The following is a 17,875-nucleotide window of genomic DNA, read 5'->3' as shown; positions in this document are numbered from 1 at the left end:
GTAGTAATTGAAAATCATTACTTTTCATGTCCTGTGGATAACAAAGAACAAAGTTGTGTTTTCTAAATGATGTTGTTTTCAGGATGGCACCTTTCTTCTATGTAACTCAACCAAGAAGGAGAGAAATACCAAGAATTTACCCTTTACGTATGCTATTAAGCAAATTGATATGAAGGAAATACTCGATGTATATTTGAAACAGCTGGGAACAGCTGTTCTTGTGATCTTCAAAACATGATTTTGGGAGATTTCAGGTTTAAAGACCTTTCTTGTGGTTTAAAATTGATTGAAGTCAAATTATTGACTTTATTGCTGCAAATCAATTAATTCAAATTGTAACTGAAGCTCATATTTGTATCCATTATATTTATAGTTTAACTTTTGATTAGGATTTCTTTATTCTGGACACTATAAAAGCAATAATGTGTGTCCTGAAAAATAAATGTTTCATTCCTTTGCAAGATAGTAAGTACTGCTATTGCTTTCAGTATTTTGTTGTATTTTTAAGGGAGAACATGGCAGGTCAGCTAAAGATTTATTATTATTTTTTAAATTCTTAGTTGGCATATACAAATATAAGGCTTTTTTTAATGTTATGCTGTTTTTTTGGAGCAATGTAAGTTATCTGATATGTAGCAGGCTTGTTTCCTTAAGGTATAGCTTATTATGACTAACAAGCTTTACATGAAACCTTTCAGACTAGGTATTTATTTAAGCAACAAGTTGTCAAGGCTAAAAATGCTCCCGTATATGCTATCAGTCCAAATTTAAAGTTTTAAAATTAATTTAAAATAATTTAGATAAATTAATAAATTAAATTAATTTAAAATTATATTTGAACAGGTTTAACAATAGCTTCACATTTTTATGCACCAAGTTTTTAAAAATAAAAATAAATGGAGTATGTTTAAGTGATGTATTGGACACATGTTTTGGAAGCCTAGTACTATTCCCTGGGAAATGCTGAAGACTCAACTTAAAGATTAAAGATTTCTCCATTACATATCTGAATTACAGATTTCAGAATAAACAGGAAGTCTTTTAAAATCAAAGGAAGTTCAGGTAGAGTGTCAGATAGAAGTAAGCAGTTAATCAAAAATGATAATGTGTGTGTAGCAGTACCAGCAATGTCAAGGAGCCCCTTTTGAAGAATGATGACCTTCATATAAAGCCATTACAGAAATAGATGAATCAGGTACCTCACTATGGAAAGTAAGGGTGGAGAGTAAAGAAGCTTGTTTCTTCACCCATAAGGGTGGTGTTATATTTAAAGCTTTATTTAAAATCACAAGTGGAGGTATTCCACTAGACTTTAGCTTCTAGTCCAGAAGGTCACAGGTTTCCTGTATGTCCAGTGTCATATATGCCAGCATGCATATGTGCAGTCACATATAGATGTCTTAGATGAAACACATATGGGGATGCCTTACGATGCTTAGAGCACCTTAAAAAACAGTGCTTATTTAAGTGCTTATATGCTTATATTTAGACAACTGAAAGCAGTCCCTGGTCAGTGCAGTAATGGAGGCTAGAGAATGATTCAAATTTAGGTGAGGTTATTTCAACCTGAGTTCCATTTTCCAAGAGGAGAAGTAGAAAAATTAGTCTTCTGACAAGTTTTGAGGCAGATTTTCCAGAACATATAAGGGCAAAGACTTCCTGGCTTAATTAAGTCTTTCAAAATGCACTGAAACCCGAGTGACTGGTGTTGAGCTAGTGTCATAAGAATAGTTTAATTAGTTTCATTGTCAATATATGCTCAGTTTCAATATCTAAGGGTCATGGATCAAGACATTAACACTCATTTTAAGAAGGGAGATTTTGTTAAAATTTATGGAAAGTCTCTAAATTTTAAAGTGAAGACAGTAATTCTTGCAATGGGTAATTCTTACCCATTTCTTATGAAGGTGGAAGTCAGAATATGTTTTGGCTGGTTAACTGGAGTTATGAGTCGGAAGTATGACAAAGTCTTGAATTATTCAGTGCAGTTTGGGCATTCAACAATAAAAGTGAAGCCCTTCAGCTATAGCTCATTTTAAAACTTGAAGCGAACCAAATATTTTACATTCAAGTACAATACAACAACTGGCATAAATACATTCTTGTGGGATTTTCAATTAGGAAAATATTTACCCTGGCCAAAATCTGCTCTATGCTACTGTTTAACATTTAACTAAACATTCTCTTAAAAAAAAAAAAAAGAAAAGAAAAAAAAGTAATAGCATGGTTGTGTTTTATCAAAAAACTGGCGAAACGGACCCCAAAACTCCATCCCAATTCTTTTCCTCTATTAAATGCAATTTTGCCTCCCCCTCCCCTGATCTGTCTTTTGTTTTATGGGTTGCTGCATTATCAGCCCACCATTTTGATTCTTGTCTATTTAAATAGTCACTCTGATTTCAGAGGTCTCCCATAACTTTTAAGTTTTCTTTTCAGTCATTGAAGAGAGGTAGGCACATTCTGGGATTACGTACCTCTATCGTTAATTGGCATAAATAGTTTTCAAGAGCTGACTGTTTCTCTCCATTGACAATTAGATGGTGGTCGATAAATTGATAAACCTAGGTACCCACCTTTTATAGTGTCATTTGCACCATCTGGTTGTCAGTTACCCGCGTAAATGTTAACTTACTATAAACATTTCAATCAAAGACAAAAGAAGTGGGTGGAACTTATTCTCTACAAAGTTTTGGTTAAATTCAAATATAATATTTTTTTCTGATTAGAAAGAAAAACAATTTTTTTGCCGTGTCATATATAACTTCTGCAATCAATGGGTTTATAGTACATTACATAGATTATTTGTATTCTATTCTCTGTGGGCAAAGGCAAGCACACTTAGTGGTTAGCATCCAAATCAAATTTAACCCTTCAGAAGTACTGCCCTTCCTTCCCCTCTGTGTCCTTTCCCCTCCCATATATTCAGTAGATGAGCTTCTTCTGGGTTTGCCATTTAACTTGGTATATGAGTATCTAATTTTCTTTTTGACAGCTCTTTCTATGGCAGATTCTCTTCTTATTATAACTTTATTATTATAACTGTATTTTTTTTTCAGTGTTTATGTACATGGGGATACATTTGTTTTCATTCAATACAAATAGAGGCTGTTAGATGCTTCCCTTGTATTTAGTGCATTAAATTAAAACAGAGTACAGTTCTTGGAGATGAATCATGTTAAATGGAGACTTTTCTTACACTATTTTACAGGGGGACAAAGGAAGCCAGGGTGAAAGTGGTATCCAGGTACATCAACTTTTTTTCTAGTCAAAATCATCTGATAACACTTAATAAAAGTGCTAGTAGTTAATTAGGATTTATTTTTTTTTAAATTAAGCTCTACAAGAATTTTGATTGAAGAAGAGTAAAAGCACTGAGCCCTAAATCTTCTTCAAACAAAACTACCCGGTATGCCCTGTATGAATTTCCAGCTGCGTTTTTTGGGCTGAGCAGGCTGTGATGGCATTTGGTGCAGACCCTGTGTGGCTCCAGCGATGACGCAGGCTTGAGCATACTGGTTGTGTTGCTGACCTGGGGCACAGGGACAGCACCCACCATCCTGGGACAGGCTCTGTCCCTGCCTGCTCCAGTCACCATGGCACCACGTAAATCCTCGTAATCAGTAATGCCACCTGGCCTCTGCCTACTATTATATTATAAGCAGTGGCATTTTTCTCCTTCTTGTCTAAAAGTCATGGAAATATCTACAAGAATAGGTGAGGATACTGTCACTACTCATATCCTAACTTCTGTGTTTTCAGAACAGATATTGTATCTATCTGTACTGGTTCTGCTCTGAGTTCTTGAAGAGTAAATTTTAGATTGATTGGGCCCAGCTCTTGTGTCTTTGTGATATTTTTGATAGTTTAATTATTTCTCCCAAGTAAATATATATTTTAAGAAAACATACTTCTTTTCTGAAGGGACGAAAAGGAGAGAAAGGAAGACAAGGAAATCCAGGCTTACAGGTACTGTCAAAATGATAATCCTAGTTCACGACAGCTATGATTCATGTTTGTTTCTTAAGATTATTTTCATCAGCATAAGTATTTATTTTTTTATTGTGTGAAATATATTTATGTAGAACATGATTACATAGTTGTGTTAATTACCTCTTAAACACCTTAAGTATTTTAAATATAACAAATACAACACAAGTAGAGAAGATGTGCATAGGGAAGGACAAGAGGAAATGGACATGATTTGCAATGCAGGAAATTCCAACTTGATCAATGGCAAAACATTTTGCTGCAAGGGTGGGTCAGACACTGGAACAGGCTGCTTACACAGGTTGTGGCAGAACCTGGCTGGACACAGCACTGAGCAGCCTGCTCTAGCTAGATCCACTCTGAAAAGGAGGTTGAAATCCTGGAGCCCATGTTTCTGTGGCTCAGGGATATTATATCTTGGGAAACAGTCTGGAAGTTCATTTTCCTGTATTATTTTATGAAAGAGTTCATTATGGAAAACTTTCATTAAACTGTTACAAGTAATATAAAACAGATAACAGCACAAAGTGGCCTTTGTGAAAAGTTGTAAGAGCGATGCTTGTGATGTTAAGATTTTGTGTATACCATGCTGCACTTTCACGCAGTTTATTACCCCCAATAGTATACTGAGAGTCATTATTGACATCTTCTGTGCACATAAATTACAGATGTTTCCTGTTTCAGCTGCAAATCAGTGAGATCCAGTTATTTCTCTTTTCTTTCAATTCTGAGCCAATGTATTCTGATCGTGTCATAGTTGGCTATCTTGTTATACCACAGAAAATAACTGTTAGTATTTATAAATGCTTGTTAACTACATAATCTATGTCATGTCTAAACAGAGAAGTATTTGTCAGAGGTACATATCTAAAACTAGACTTGGAAGGAAGTCACCGTTGTTTTTTCAGAATTACGACATTGATACAGCTGTCTGTCTAGCCAGAAGGAGCTGATTCCAGTGGAGCATGGGCAGGAGGTCTAGATTGTATTTTAGCTTGGTTTTATCACTCTCAGGGGTATGTAGCTTGACAGGAGCCTGGTAATAAAGCTAAGCAAAAATTTTAAAAAAGAAATAGTTTAAACTAAAAGGCCAGTGACTGTTTTTAACCAAAAGTAATGTCATACTCTGACATTCTACAAATTAAACTTTCTGGGCTTTACCTTTGCAAATAATAGACCCATTTCCATGGGTCATTTATTATTTTAATTATAAGGTGAAACAAACAAAAAAACAAAACAAAACACTTTTTTTCAGGTAGAATGATACAGCTGAGTAGCTGTTGCTTGCTTTATTTTATTTTATTTGGAGAAAGCTGAAAAAATAATACAGGGCTAGTGTAAAATTGTTTCCCATGCTTTTCCAGTTTGGCCAGCAACCAAAGAATCAGTCATTCAAATACTTTGTTAGACAGTACTAGGTCCTTCCAAGGTTTCTAAAGCCCCCAGGGCTCCTCCAAGATATAATACAGATTCGCTTGTCCATCAGCAAAGTCAAAAAATCTGTGCTAAGCTGCCAGCTTGCCTGGAATTTAATGATCAATAACACCATTGAACCATTTGGTAGAAATGGCACCACAACCATTTGCCAACATGCAAAATCTGTCTTACAAACTCAGTTGGTATTTCGAAGGCTCTGAGCTTGATTTCTCTCTTGTAAGACAGTATGAAGCATGCACAAAATAAAGTTTCCTTTTGCTAGAGCACAAAACTTTATTTCTTTTGTCTTTTGTAGAGTAAATAAGATTTTGTCTATATATGCTACTTCTACACTAATAATATGTAGATAATATATGCTACTTCTGCACTAATACTTCTACACATATAATATATATGCTATTTCTACACATGGTATATATTATGTATGATATAATCCCAAGTTACCCTTTTGGTATATGGTATTAAAGTATTACTAAAGTGTTGGTTCACCATGATATACATTTTTAATTCTTATATACAATTTATTTTTTATGCAAATAGAAATCAATCTTAAAAAATTAACATTTGTGATTGATTATTGAAAGCAAAGGAAAAAAAAAAATTTTTTTATTCCAAGTAACTTGGCTCAACTTGCTTCTTTTTTTTTCTTTTTTTTCTTTTTCTTTTTTTTTTAAATTAATTCCTTAAGGGAATAGAAGGATTGAGTGGAGAACAAGGAGAGGTATGTATTTTGTAATGACAGAGTATTATAAAATTATTCTATTTGTTTCTGCAAATTGTGTTCTGTAAAACATATGTTTAAAGTCTTATTTCCGTACTCACATGCATAAGCAATAGAAGAGAAATTATTTGAAAATATCAGAGAATAGAACAGAAATAAGTATTAGTTAAAAGACAACAGATAGCAAAATGCATATTTCATGAAATGCAAAATTTAAAAAAAAGCCAAATATACCTTTAAGAGAATAAAAAAATCAGAAAAGGAGCTGGTTGGAGAAGGCAAATAGTAGAAGAAAAAAAAACTAACTTTTGGAAATTTAGAAGTCACAAAACACTGGGTCAAAATGATCCTTCTTTTTCAGTACTTTACCTTCAGCATCAGCCAATGCAAAAATATGGAGCACAATACATAATGAAGATCCTTCCTCTTATGTTGCTTTGCTGATTTTGCCAGTCAACAAATTAGGGGCATTTAAGCTGTAGATCCAAACTGTTGCATTTAATGTCAATCAGAAATTTGTCTAAAACCTTTTGAACTGTGATGATACCCTGACTGTACTTTTAGCTTCCCTAAAAGTCTGTGACAAGGGCTTCCACATCTGAACTATTTATCTGTGCATTTTAAACTTGACCAGTGAGATTTCTTTGTGTGCCTTTATTTCAATAAAAGTAATGAAAAGGAATCATGAAGCATATAAAAATATTTTAATTTATTTTTTAGAGGATTCTGTCTTTGAGACTGACTCAGAAAATGCAAGGCAGACTTCTTTCTCTCTACTACCATGTTTACACAGGAATGATTTCCAACTCAGCCTGAAACTTGAGGGGCATATTGGGAAGCCCACTTGGACTTGTCTGGCAGAAACTAAATCTGTTGCTCTCTGGGTTATTTTTAGAAGTCCCATCTCTTTTTCTTATCTAGTTCTTTTTGACTATTGTAGATATATTTATGGTCAGACCTTTCAGTATTTGTTTTGCATATTGTTTTGAGTGTTGGTATTTAAAAGATTAACTTTGTTAGTTGTTTTTGATTCATATTTAGTGAAATCAGGGTGCATGCTGTCTTGTTAATATCATCTTGCTCCAGCTTTACCTAGAGATGTCTTTGTTCAACCCTTTTTCATTAAAGTAGTGTTGCATATCAATGACTGGACATATTCTTCAAGGCTCACTTGCAATCAAATATTTAAATTGTCCTATATGCTACTGCGGTTCTATGAAATACTTAAAATTACAGTTTTGCTTATAGGTGCTTTACTGAATTGTAGCCAAAATTGCTAAGGTGTTACTTGTGTACCACTGAAGTAGCCTCTTTACATGTTTAAAATCATGGTAAAATTCTGACAAATCCTTTCAATAATATTCTTACTGTACATTAAGATACAGTGATGTGGTGTTTACTTATCAGACCTATAAAACTAGTTTATTTTCTGTTTTTATAAAATATTTTGTCATTTGTTTCAGTCTGATTTAATAAAAAGTTTCTTCAGGCTGTAATTCTCAGCATTTACTAAGCTTTTTTCCTTTTTATTGATTTTCTTTGCCAATAGCAAGGGTTGATAAACAAGGCCACACATGAGATGTGGCTGAACATTACAAAACCATGATGCACTGCAGAAAATGTTCTCTCAGCAGTTTCATTTGCTTTTTGGCAGCTTTTTTCCCGTGATGTTTTTTCTACAATAGATGCGATTTTCACAATACTTCACTGGTTCTTAATGCTTTCTAGCTCTTTTAACATTTAATTCCAAATAAATCAACTTGCAAGTCAGATGTCGCTGTGTAAACATAACCCATAGCTGTAAAAGTAATTGAAATTAAAACAACTTCTGGCTACATGAACAACATTATTTTCAGATCCCAACACGTACAGCTTCTGGTATAGCCACAGGCAGCTACATGCACTCCATATGTTTATCCCTGAGCCTTGCTGACCTTGTGAGGGTATTTTTAAAATAGCTGTTAAGTGTAAAAACATTTGCAATTGTGTAATAGAAATGAACGAGTACAAATCTATCTGGTGGTAACTAGAATATCAAATCTCTGTGACTATAATGTTCAAGTTGACAGTAACAAGAAAGTAAAATACAGCTAGCCTGGAAAAAGACAGTTCTGAATTAGCGTATAACTTCTATAAAGGGAGGAGGATATAGACTGCTGTTCAATTCATGCTTGGTATCTTACTGGTGGAGCATCTTTCCAGGAGTCTCTTAGGCATTTTACTGACATCTGTCACATTTTTTCTCATTTGTCTGGTTATTAAGAGGAAAAACTGCCTGCTTTCTTTTAATGCCTTTTTTTTTTTGAGTGGGTCTTGTAAAACTAATGGAAGCAAAATATCTGCCCCTCCAAAAAACAAACAAACAAACAAACAAAAAAACACCCTAAGAATGTTTAAAATTCACAGATAACCAGTCACTTGAGTGTGTTTTTCTGTGATGGCTTCTCACAGTAGGGTTGCGCTGCCCCAGTGGCATCAAATTTTATTTACAGCAAAGCTAAATGACTTAACGGAAGAACTTAGTTAACCTGAACAGACAGCGGTCCTTTTGCGATGCCAGGTATGCAGTTCTGAGTACTTCTCTTTCAGTGACTTGTTTTCCTCAGCTAGGTATCAGTAACCATGTCATGGTTTTGAGATATAAACCATCTAAACGTAGCAAGGTGAAATTCCTGTCTGTTAGCTCCTTGCATAAAAATGAGTAAGCAGACACCAAATTTGAACCTAGCTACCTGTAGTAACTTATTTGGAGAACTCTGGGCATTGTTACTAATCCATTCCAATCCAGAAAGCTTTGAGTGAACCATATATTTTTCTGATGTAAAGTGTTTTGATAAGTGCTATATAGAAGGATATAAAGTAATTTAAAAACATAATTTAAGAATCAGCATAAGTCTGTGAAGACTATATGCCTAAGTACTTCTTAAACTTGCATTGTTTGCTCCAGTAAGTTTGTTTGTCATATATAGTGATTCTGCTGCCTTGTTTCCGTAATTCCATCAAAATAGTTGGAAAATGAGAAAGAAAAAGTTAAAGTTACTGGTAACACTATGCAGAAGCTGTGAAAAAATGGAAGGAAAAAACTCATCAGGGAGTAAAGACAGTTTACTAACTTTAATCTTGGGCATGTACCAAATTACATTCTACTGAAGTTTTGTTGGCTTCAGCGTAGGGAAAGAGCTCCACAGGAACTATTACAGTAGGTAATCTCATACACAGAAGAACCATTGCTTTGATAAAGATATACACAGTATTATTTTAACATTTTTCCAGTGAAGCAAATGGACTACAGCTATCAACCATACAGAGAGTAGATGAAGTTTAAAAAAATAAAAAGCACCACCAACAAAACAACAAAAAACCCTAACTGAAATCAAACTACTTTTTCTTCTGTCTTAAACACTACAGACGTAGGGTAAAAGTCTTGATTGTTACAGTACATGGGAGGTTTGCCAAGAACTTCAATAGTGCCAGAATTTCACTTGTAATTTTTCCAGCCTTCTAAGAAGGATGTTAATGTCCTGTAATGAATTATTCATTTTTTCATGAGAAATTAACTAAGTATTTTCTTCTATATGTTAATAATGAAGAGATTTTTGTTTTATATCAATTAGTAAGTCAAATAAGTCTCTTTAAGATGGAAATTTAGGTCCTTGGTAAATTATTGTATCTGAAACAGTTGTTAAAGAATCTGAAAGCTTAATACATTTTAGTGAAATGGATCTAATCAGTATCAAATTAATTTTCAATGACAACTTGATTATATTAATTTTATGAAGATTGTCAGTGAAGATTTTCTCAGAATGTGTTTGCTTGGTGCTACATAGCTTCCAAATGGCATGTAAAGATATGATTGGCTTTTCATTGGTTCTCATTCCAGAAAGGTGAGAAAGGAGATCCAGGCATTCGAGGCATCAATGGACAAAAGGGAGAATCCGGTATCCAGGGTTTGGTTGGACCTCCTGGTGTCAGAGGTCAGCCAGGAGACAGAGGGCCCCCAGGACCACCTGGATCAGATGGAAAGCCTGTATGTATGGGACCTCATACTTGTCATTTTGAGTACCTTAGAAGCCCAAATTTACATGCTCTCTGTTTTTATAACTCTTCTCTGTTCAATTTAGGCACGAGAATTTTCAGAAGAATTTATTCGACAGGTGTGTTCAGATGTACTGAGAAGTAAGTTTGAAAGGCTCTTTACTGCTTTTTCCTTGTTTAAAGTACTGAAGAAATTTCCTTGTAATTATAAAGATGCTTTCTTGAAAGCAAGATCAGTATTTTGTTCTGATTTATCACTGGTTTTCATACAGATGTCGAAACACATTTCCACACCACAGACTCCATACTTTAGCATCTTGTTTCCTAAAGGTACCATATTGCATAAAGAGAGGAAGCTGGTTTTGTTTTACTGGGTGGATGGAAACGTTTTTATATTTTACTGTTACAACACTTTAAGCAATTTTTTGTTTGAATTCTCACAGCCCAATTGCCTGCTATTCTTCAGAGTGGAAGGCTACAAAACTGCAACCACTGTCAGTCACAAAGCGCTTCCCCAGGACTTCCAGGGCCACCAGGTCCGAGAGGCCCCGAAGGTCCAAGAGGATTTCCTGGTTTGCCAGGAAATGATGGTATTCCAGGTCTGACAGGCGTCCCGGGTCGCCCTGGGGCTCGTGGGACAAGAGGTAATGTGTGCATGTGTTGTAGTTTCACGCAGCCCTTCACTCCCCCTGCCAGTGGGATGGCAGAGGTAATCGGGAGGAAAAAAAAAGTAAAAGCTTGTGGGTTGAGATAAAGACAGTTTAATAGGACAGAAAAGGAAGAGAAATAATAATCATGATGATGATGATAGAATGTACAAAGCAAGTGATGCACAATGCAGTTGCTCACCACCTGCTGACTAATGCCCAACCATCCTCGAGCAGCAGTTCCTCCCATCCCCGCCAGCCACCCCATTTTAATTGTTCCGTGTGATGCCACATGGTGTGGGACATCCCTTTGGTCAGCCTGGGCCAGCTGTCCTGAATGTGTCTCCTCCCAGCTCCTGGTGCACCCCCAGCCTCCTCGCTGGCAGGGCAGCACCAGGAGCTGGCTCTGTGTGAGCACTCTCCTTGGTTCTGTGTGAGCACTGCTCTGCAGCAACTAACGTTATCAGCATTATTCCCATCCTAAATCCAAAGCACAGCGCCATACCAGCTACTAGGAGGAAAATTAACTCTATCCTAGCTGAAACCAGGACAACAGGTCACCATGCTAATGGCCTTTATGACTTTGTTTTCTGCTTCCAGTTTTGAATGGGACTAGTGCAGTGGAGTAAGGGAATAGCTGGGTTTGTATCACAAAGTGTAATAGAGCAAAGGTTTCTTTGCTTTTGAAGTATGCATGTCAGAAGAAGAGAAAACACAAGAATGCAACTAGGTAACTAGTGTTCAGTTCTGTTACACTTTCCCTTGATCTTTTTACAGAGATTTTTGTTTCCTTTATAGTTTCCTGTAGATATTTTAAACTGCATTTAGATTTTCTTTCTTTTAGATCAGATGTGTTTAGACATGAGCTTCAGTGTATTTTCCATGTTTTCTAGTTTGTTTTCTTCCAAATTTCTTTGTTTCAGCTGTTTTAAAATCTGTGTTTATTCACTGATTATTTACTGTCTGCTACCTGTAGGCTGATTTTTGGTATATGACACCTTTATACCCCTCTTACTCCTGTTTTTTTCTCTCCTTTTTTCTTTTCATCTCATAAGGATTTTTATTCCTTTCTTTATGCTTTTGTTGAAAATTTAGGTTTCTTTTTAATAACACTAGTGAAGCTAATGATTATACTTTTAGGTATCTCAGCCATACAAGCAGTCCAACTGATTTCTGTGAGTTTATTTACGGACTTAAAGTTAAATATTAAGTTAAATAAGGGAAAAATAGATATCTATGTTTATGAAGCAATTGAATTCATTGGGCTGTACTGGTATAAGAGAGCATAGATTTTGTCCCTCTCAGAGAGTACTTCTTTGGTAAAAATTTAATTCTGCAGTGCATTGTGGAAGATTGCCTATGTAGTGTGTATTCCACAGAGACTGTGGTGAATACTTTACACTTTCTTCATGCAACTTCTTAAAAACTTTGCCAATGAAAAGGCAATACAATTAACAAATTTCTTAAATCCTCATCATCTATTCACTCAATTCACAGTGGCCACCTGCTTATTAGGTGCTAAATTGGCTCTTAATTTAGTGGAAGTGAGGATAATCAAGAATTCAGGTACACTATACAAGTTACAAGGAAATGAATATTTACATCCCTTTTTTTATTCAATAAATATCAAATGTTGACTTTCTGATTGTTTTGATGAAAATATTCTTAGTGTGCAAAGATATACATGAATTTGCTAATCCACAGGGCTGCCAGGGAAAAATGGTGCAAAAGGCAATCAAGGAATTGGGGTTCCTGGGATCCAAGGCCCCCCGGGACCTCCAGGTGAGAGATGGCTTGTTTGTGCAGATTCAGTGCATGCTATTTATTAAATTAAAAAAAAAAAAGTTTGTACAAATATCAATATAGTTAAGAAAAATGTGAACAGTTTTTGTACACCGTAATTACCATATATCTTTCATGGCTGGAGCCTATCTCATGCATGCCTTTTAAATTGTCATACAACACATTATTTAATATAAGGCACGTCTTGTAGAGATTGGTATCTGAGATTCCCTTTTCTAAACAGACAGGTCTTGAAATCAGACATTATCTGAAAACTGAGCCTTTTTATAATCATGTGACTTGTAACCATTGCTTAGAGAAGGGGAGTATTCTTCCAACATGCAAAGTTGAGTATTTGGAAGAGAATTTAGAGCCTGATCCAAAGCTAGAGAAATAAATAAAAATCAGAGGACTCTGATTCATGCCCCAGTAATTCCAGATTATATGATAAAGTATAAGCATACCAAAGCAGATTTTCATATTTCCTTTTAAAAGCTGTTTTTACTTAAAGCTCTCCATGCTTTTTTTATTTTTATTTTAAATCTTAATAAGATAACAGTTTTGCTATACACATATATCAGTAGTTTGTGACAGGAAATGTCTTTTTCAGAAAATAAAACTGTCTTGGTACTTCAGCAAAGAGCACGGCTTCTGCGTGTCCATACTAGTTTCCATTTTAATAAAAATGTAATATATTTATTTCTTTTATATGTGTCACTAAGGTCCAGAAGGTCCCCCGGGTATGAGTAAGGAAGGACGTCCTGGAGAGCGTGGGCAGCCTGGTAAAGATGGAGATCGTGGCACACCGGGAATGCCAGGACCAGTCGGACCCCCTGGAATTTGTGACCCATCACTGTGTTTTAGTGTAATTGTGGGGAGAGATCCCTTTAGAAAGGGACCGAACTACTAATTTGTGATATAATAATTTAGAGGAATAGGAATGGTGCTTGTCTTTAATGGTCTTTCAAGTCTCAGGAAGGTGACCAGCAATAATCCCGTAAACAGGAACAAAAGTACCTCTGACATTATAAACATTACAAATAAGGATCCCAAAGGTTATACAATCCTTTACAAAAGGAACTCCAATAATTTTTTATAACTTGCATAAATTAAATCTCAAGTGTTTTTAAAGAGATCATCAGTTTTAATAGGAATAAAATTAACTATAATATTTGGTATTTAGTATTTAAGTGTCCTGTCATAGTCCTGCTGCCACTGAAGTCCTTTGCAAAACAGCTGCAGACTCCACTGGCAGCAGGATTAGGCCTTAAAAGGTATTGGTCAGGTGTAAATTACTGTGAAAATTTTCACATGCAGCCAACAGATACATTATTTGATTTTGAAAGGATGTGGCTGGCTTTAACTTCATATGTGTGTGAATTTCATTGGCTTGTGTACCTTTCATTTGTCATAGCTCCAAGTGTTGTGTGAGCAAAAGCATATATTTGATTTTTATAAATTAAGAGAAATATCTGGACTTGTTATAGAAATAGTATCACCTGTTTGCCATGTAACTCCCTTTTTAAAACCAAGGTGAAATGCAAGGGTAGAACTCCTAGTGATTCAAGAAGGGCCAAGGTTTTACTGAAGATGGTACTTTCAGCTACAGAAGGTCAAAAAGGTCCCATGCAGGTGATTCAGTTTATATGAAAATATTTAAAAATAAAAAGAATGGAATATTGGTATAGCTGGCTTATAGCTGTATTTTGACAAGAATAATTAATAAAAAAGTTTGCACAACCCCATTGTAACAGTTCTGCATAATTATGGATTAAGTTAGGTACCCTTTGCTGTTTCTCCCCAAGGACTGCAGCTGCCAAATTTAAGAAGGTTTACAAGGAGAAAGGTCTAACTGCTGGCTAACTAGCTGCAATGTTTGCTATGCTGTTTCCTTTTTCATTTTAAGCAAGCTATGTGTAACTTTCTTTGTATGCTTTGCTAATAAGGTGTATTGCTTGCTTTTACATAAACAGCAAATGCACATTTCCACGAGAATTTGAAATCCTTTTCTTAAATTAAGGCAGAGTTGTACTGAGCTTATCCAATGCTTTATAAGTGGCTTTTTCTAATGTGTTGTTTTTCAGTTGTCCTACTATCAGATTGGTAATATGCTTGACATTCAAGGTAAAATAAAATTTTGTATAGAACTGGTGGTGGTTTGCTGAGCGATTGAAAGAGTTGCTCGTGTCCTGTGTCACAGAAAAGAGTGATGCCTGCAACACAGGTAGGGATATTTCCACTTTACAGCTGTGCCGTTTTGTTTGGTGTCATTCCGTTTTCTCTGGATGAAACAGCATCCCCAGGAGCAGAACCTCTCTGCCAGGCTCTTGCTGCATGGTGCCCAGTGGCTGCTGCCTGCCAAGGGCTGCAGCCTGTGAAGGGTGCCTGCAAGAGCTGCAGTGAGTAGCTTAGCCAAGCCACAGCCTTGGTCATAGCGGAGTCCAAGCATTAGTCTCTCATGAACCTAGTTTAAAAACCTCCAAGATGATCCTTGAAAGACATCCACTTGAGAAATGAAGCTGTGCATAAAATTTGCTCCCCAAACAAGTGTTCCTTGGCACACACTGTGGGGCTTTGCTCATGTGAGCAAGTATTGACTGAATTTGTGTAAGAATGAATCTAGAAACCTCTTATTCAGTTGCATTCAATCTTATGTTCTTTATTTTTTGAGAGCTGGAAGCAAAACACATTGCTAGGTCAGGAAGGAATCAGGAACAGCATGCTTTTTAGAACCTTTCTGAGCTGTCCAGTCTGTGTGTTAATTTAAGTCTATGTTTAAGACACCTTTTTCTGGTAAGATGTATGGTTTTGTGACTAGTGAGCCATACCTTTTGGGAGGTGTCCTGGGATGAAGTAAAGACAACAAAAGAGCAAGTCCAAAGGACCTCTGACTGCAGTGAACAGAAGCAGAAAAACAGAATTCCTTGCTTGTAGGAAATCCTAGTGTTTGCTTCTATTATAATGTAAAACACCACCCATATGTTCTTCTACCTCAGAAAAATTGTGAAAAAAAAAAGGAAATTTTGGAATATTTCACTTTTTTTTCCATTCATCTACACAGAACATTTCCTTCTGTATCTAAACACTTCAGTTTTATCAAGTGTAAGAAAAAAATTAACACGATGCATTTGACCAGTAAAAATGTCTTGATTTGTTCAACCAGTCTGATTTTTTGGTAATCTAGGTTATGATTTTATTTATCAAATTCACATACATACATTATTTCAAAAGCTGGTGATTTTGTCACCCTGTTAGTCCTATTGGAAGGTTATTCCCAAACTATTCTGACTGAAGATCTTTTTGTACTTTCCAGGCTGCATCTATTAATAGCAATTTTATATAACTTTATTCTTATGCTAGTATTGTCTTTGGTTGGAGTAACTTTTTCTCTTTTTTTGGCATCTTTTAGAAAGCCAGTGTTCCCTTACAGCCTTTTTTCTGCTAGCTTTGAGGAGTAAAACTTTAATTCTCTATCTGTTTGAAAAGCTCTCCATTGTAAGCTATACAACTGTCATGTAGGTCTTTTGTGTTTATGTAGTACTACCCAGATCTATGACCTCTGCTGTTTTTCTGCTTTTGTTTTTTCTAGCAGGTGAACTCCTGCAGGATAAGGTAATTCTCATTGGAGGGGACCACAGCTTAAAGTAGCTGTGCTTATTAGTTTTTCAGTGTATGAGCTTGTGCTTTGTAGTACTGCATTTCAAAGCTTTATGACTGTCCTAATTCCAAGCTAATCCCTCCTCTGTTCTGATCCTCCTTTCTTTTGTTCTGGTCTTTATTAACATGCTTCTACTTGTTGTGTAAAGGTCAATAAAGAAAATAGTACTGTCAATTCAAAAAAAAAAAAACAAACAAACCACAAAACAACAACAAAAAACAATTCTTGAAGCAATCCAGTATTTCCCTTTGAATAGCTCCCATTTACTTTATCTCCTTGTTCATTGCATTGTTCCTTTAATTGGAAGCCTGTATATTTTACCTTTGTGTCTATACTAATAAAAGATTGACACTTACTTTTTTTCTACTCCTTCTGGTATCTAACATAGCTCATTCTGACCTAGCATGAGTATTTCTGTACAGTGCTGCATAAAGAGTACAATCTCTTGCCTTTGTTACATCTTCAAAGCAAAATCTCATTTGGAGCTATTTCACTTTGTGTGATAAGACGCTTGACAAGAAAGACTGATTTTCAAAACTTAGTAATTAAGAGGCTTCACTGAATGTAAAAAAAAAGCCAGCTTAAATCCTTTGATCTGCAAAAGGAGATTTGAAGCTGAATCCGTTTGATTGCCTTACCTGCTGAGCTGTTTAGCTTTGAGGTTCAGTATTGCTGTATCTTTGGTATTTTGCTCTAAATTTGAGTTTGCTGAACCTCTTAAATATATTCAAAAAGGGTTTGGCTTTGACAAGTTCTCATTTTCCAAGGAAATGGTAACTATCTAACCTGTTCAGGTGCCTTTTTCAAAGCCAGTAACAATGTAGGTTACTTAAATAAAGACAAACGCTTTGAAAACCTAATTCTATACAATCAAATAGCCAGAAACTATTACTGAGCATTCTGCATCCCAATGAGAGGCATAAATTACAGCCTAGGAACCTGTGATTTAGACTATTGCTTCTTACAATTCTTGCAGAATTTGTCTGGCTTGATAATCTACAATCCTTTAATTTTCTGACTTCATTTGATGTACAGGGATTATAGAATAAAATGTAGATGTATTCAAGGTCATATCTTGATTGGATGTTTTAGCTAATAATATGAATATTTTTCCCAGGTCTTCAAAGTAAGGGGTTAAACAAGTGGCATAAATTTGAGTAGCATCAGATTAGTGATCCACAGGAGAGTCTTAAATACTGTTCATGCAAACTGTATGAGGTTCATGAGGGTGTTGATCTGCAATCAGAAGCTGTGAATAAAAAAATTTGCTGTGAAACATGTCACCACCTAACAACCAGATACCTGGAAACAGTTATGAGAAACTCTCAGAACTGACATTTACTGTCCTGATGATAGTCTTTAAAACCGGAGCTTGGGCTAATTTTTAAGGTGAGGGCAAGATGCAAGAAGAATTTTTGGACTTCTTTTTTTGTAGCATCTTGCTTTGTGATCTGGAGTTAAAACAATATACTCCCTGTCGGTCTAATACCTGTTGGTGTCAGCAGAGGAGCTACAATTCACTACAGTAATTTGAGTATGGCTTAAACTCATCATATCTGTGCATGTGTGAAATGTATTTAACATTTGCCACTTAATTACAGTTCTTAG

General features: G+C 35.5%; 1 protein-coding gene across 2 annotated transcripts in view; it reads left to right on the top strand.

Annotated features, from left to right (window-relative positions):
• Positions 1–14,277, top strand: part of COL21A1 (collagen type XXI alpha 1 chain) — a 115,668-nt gene extending 101,391 nt beyond the window's left edge. For both annotated transcript variants that reach the window (XM_040552810.1, XM_040552812.1), the window contains exons 23-30: positions 3,209–3,244; positions 3,922–3,966; positions 6,113–6,145; positions 10,026–10,172; positions 10,267–10,321; positions 10,624–10,824; positions 12,532–12,609; positions 13,332–14,277. In XM_040552810.1, the coding sequence (XP_040408744.1) occupies positions 3,209–3,244; positions 3,922–3,966; positions 6,113–6,145; positions 10,026–10,172; positions 10,267–10,321; positions 10,624–10,824; positions 12,532–12,609; positions 13,332–13,519 (783 nt within the window). In that variant the 3' untranslated portion in view covers positions 13,520–14,277. The remainder of the gene's footprint in view (positions 1–3,208; positions 3,245–3,921; positions 3,967–6,112; positions 6,146–10,025; positions 10,173–10,266; positions 10,322–10,623; positions 10,825–12,531; positions 12,610–13,331) is intronic.
• Positions 14,278–17,875: the final 3,598 nt, after the last annotated feature.

Source organism: Cygnus olor, chromosome 3, assembly GCF_009769625.2.
Source record: "Cygnus olor isolate bCygOlo1 chromosome 3, bCygOlo1.pri.v2, whole genome shotgun sequence".
Classification (NCBI taxonomy): Eukaryota; Metazoa; Chordata; class Aves; order Anseriformes; family Anatidae; genus Cygnus; species Cygnus olor.
The sequence above is the reverse complement of the archived record's forward strand: the minus strand, read 5'-3'. Positions and strand labels throughout refer to the sequence as shown.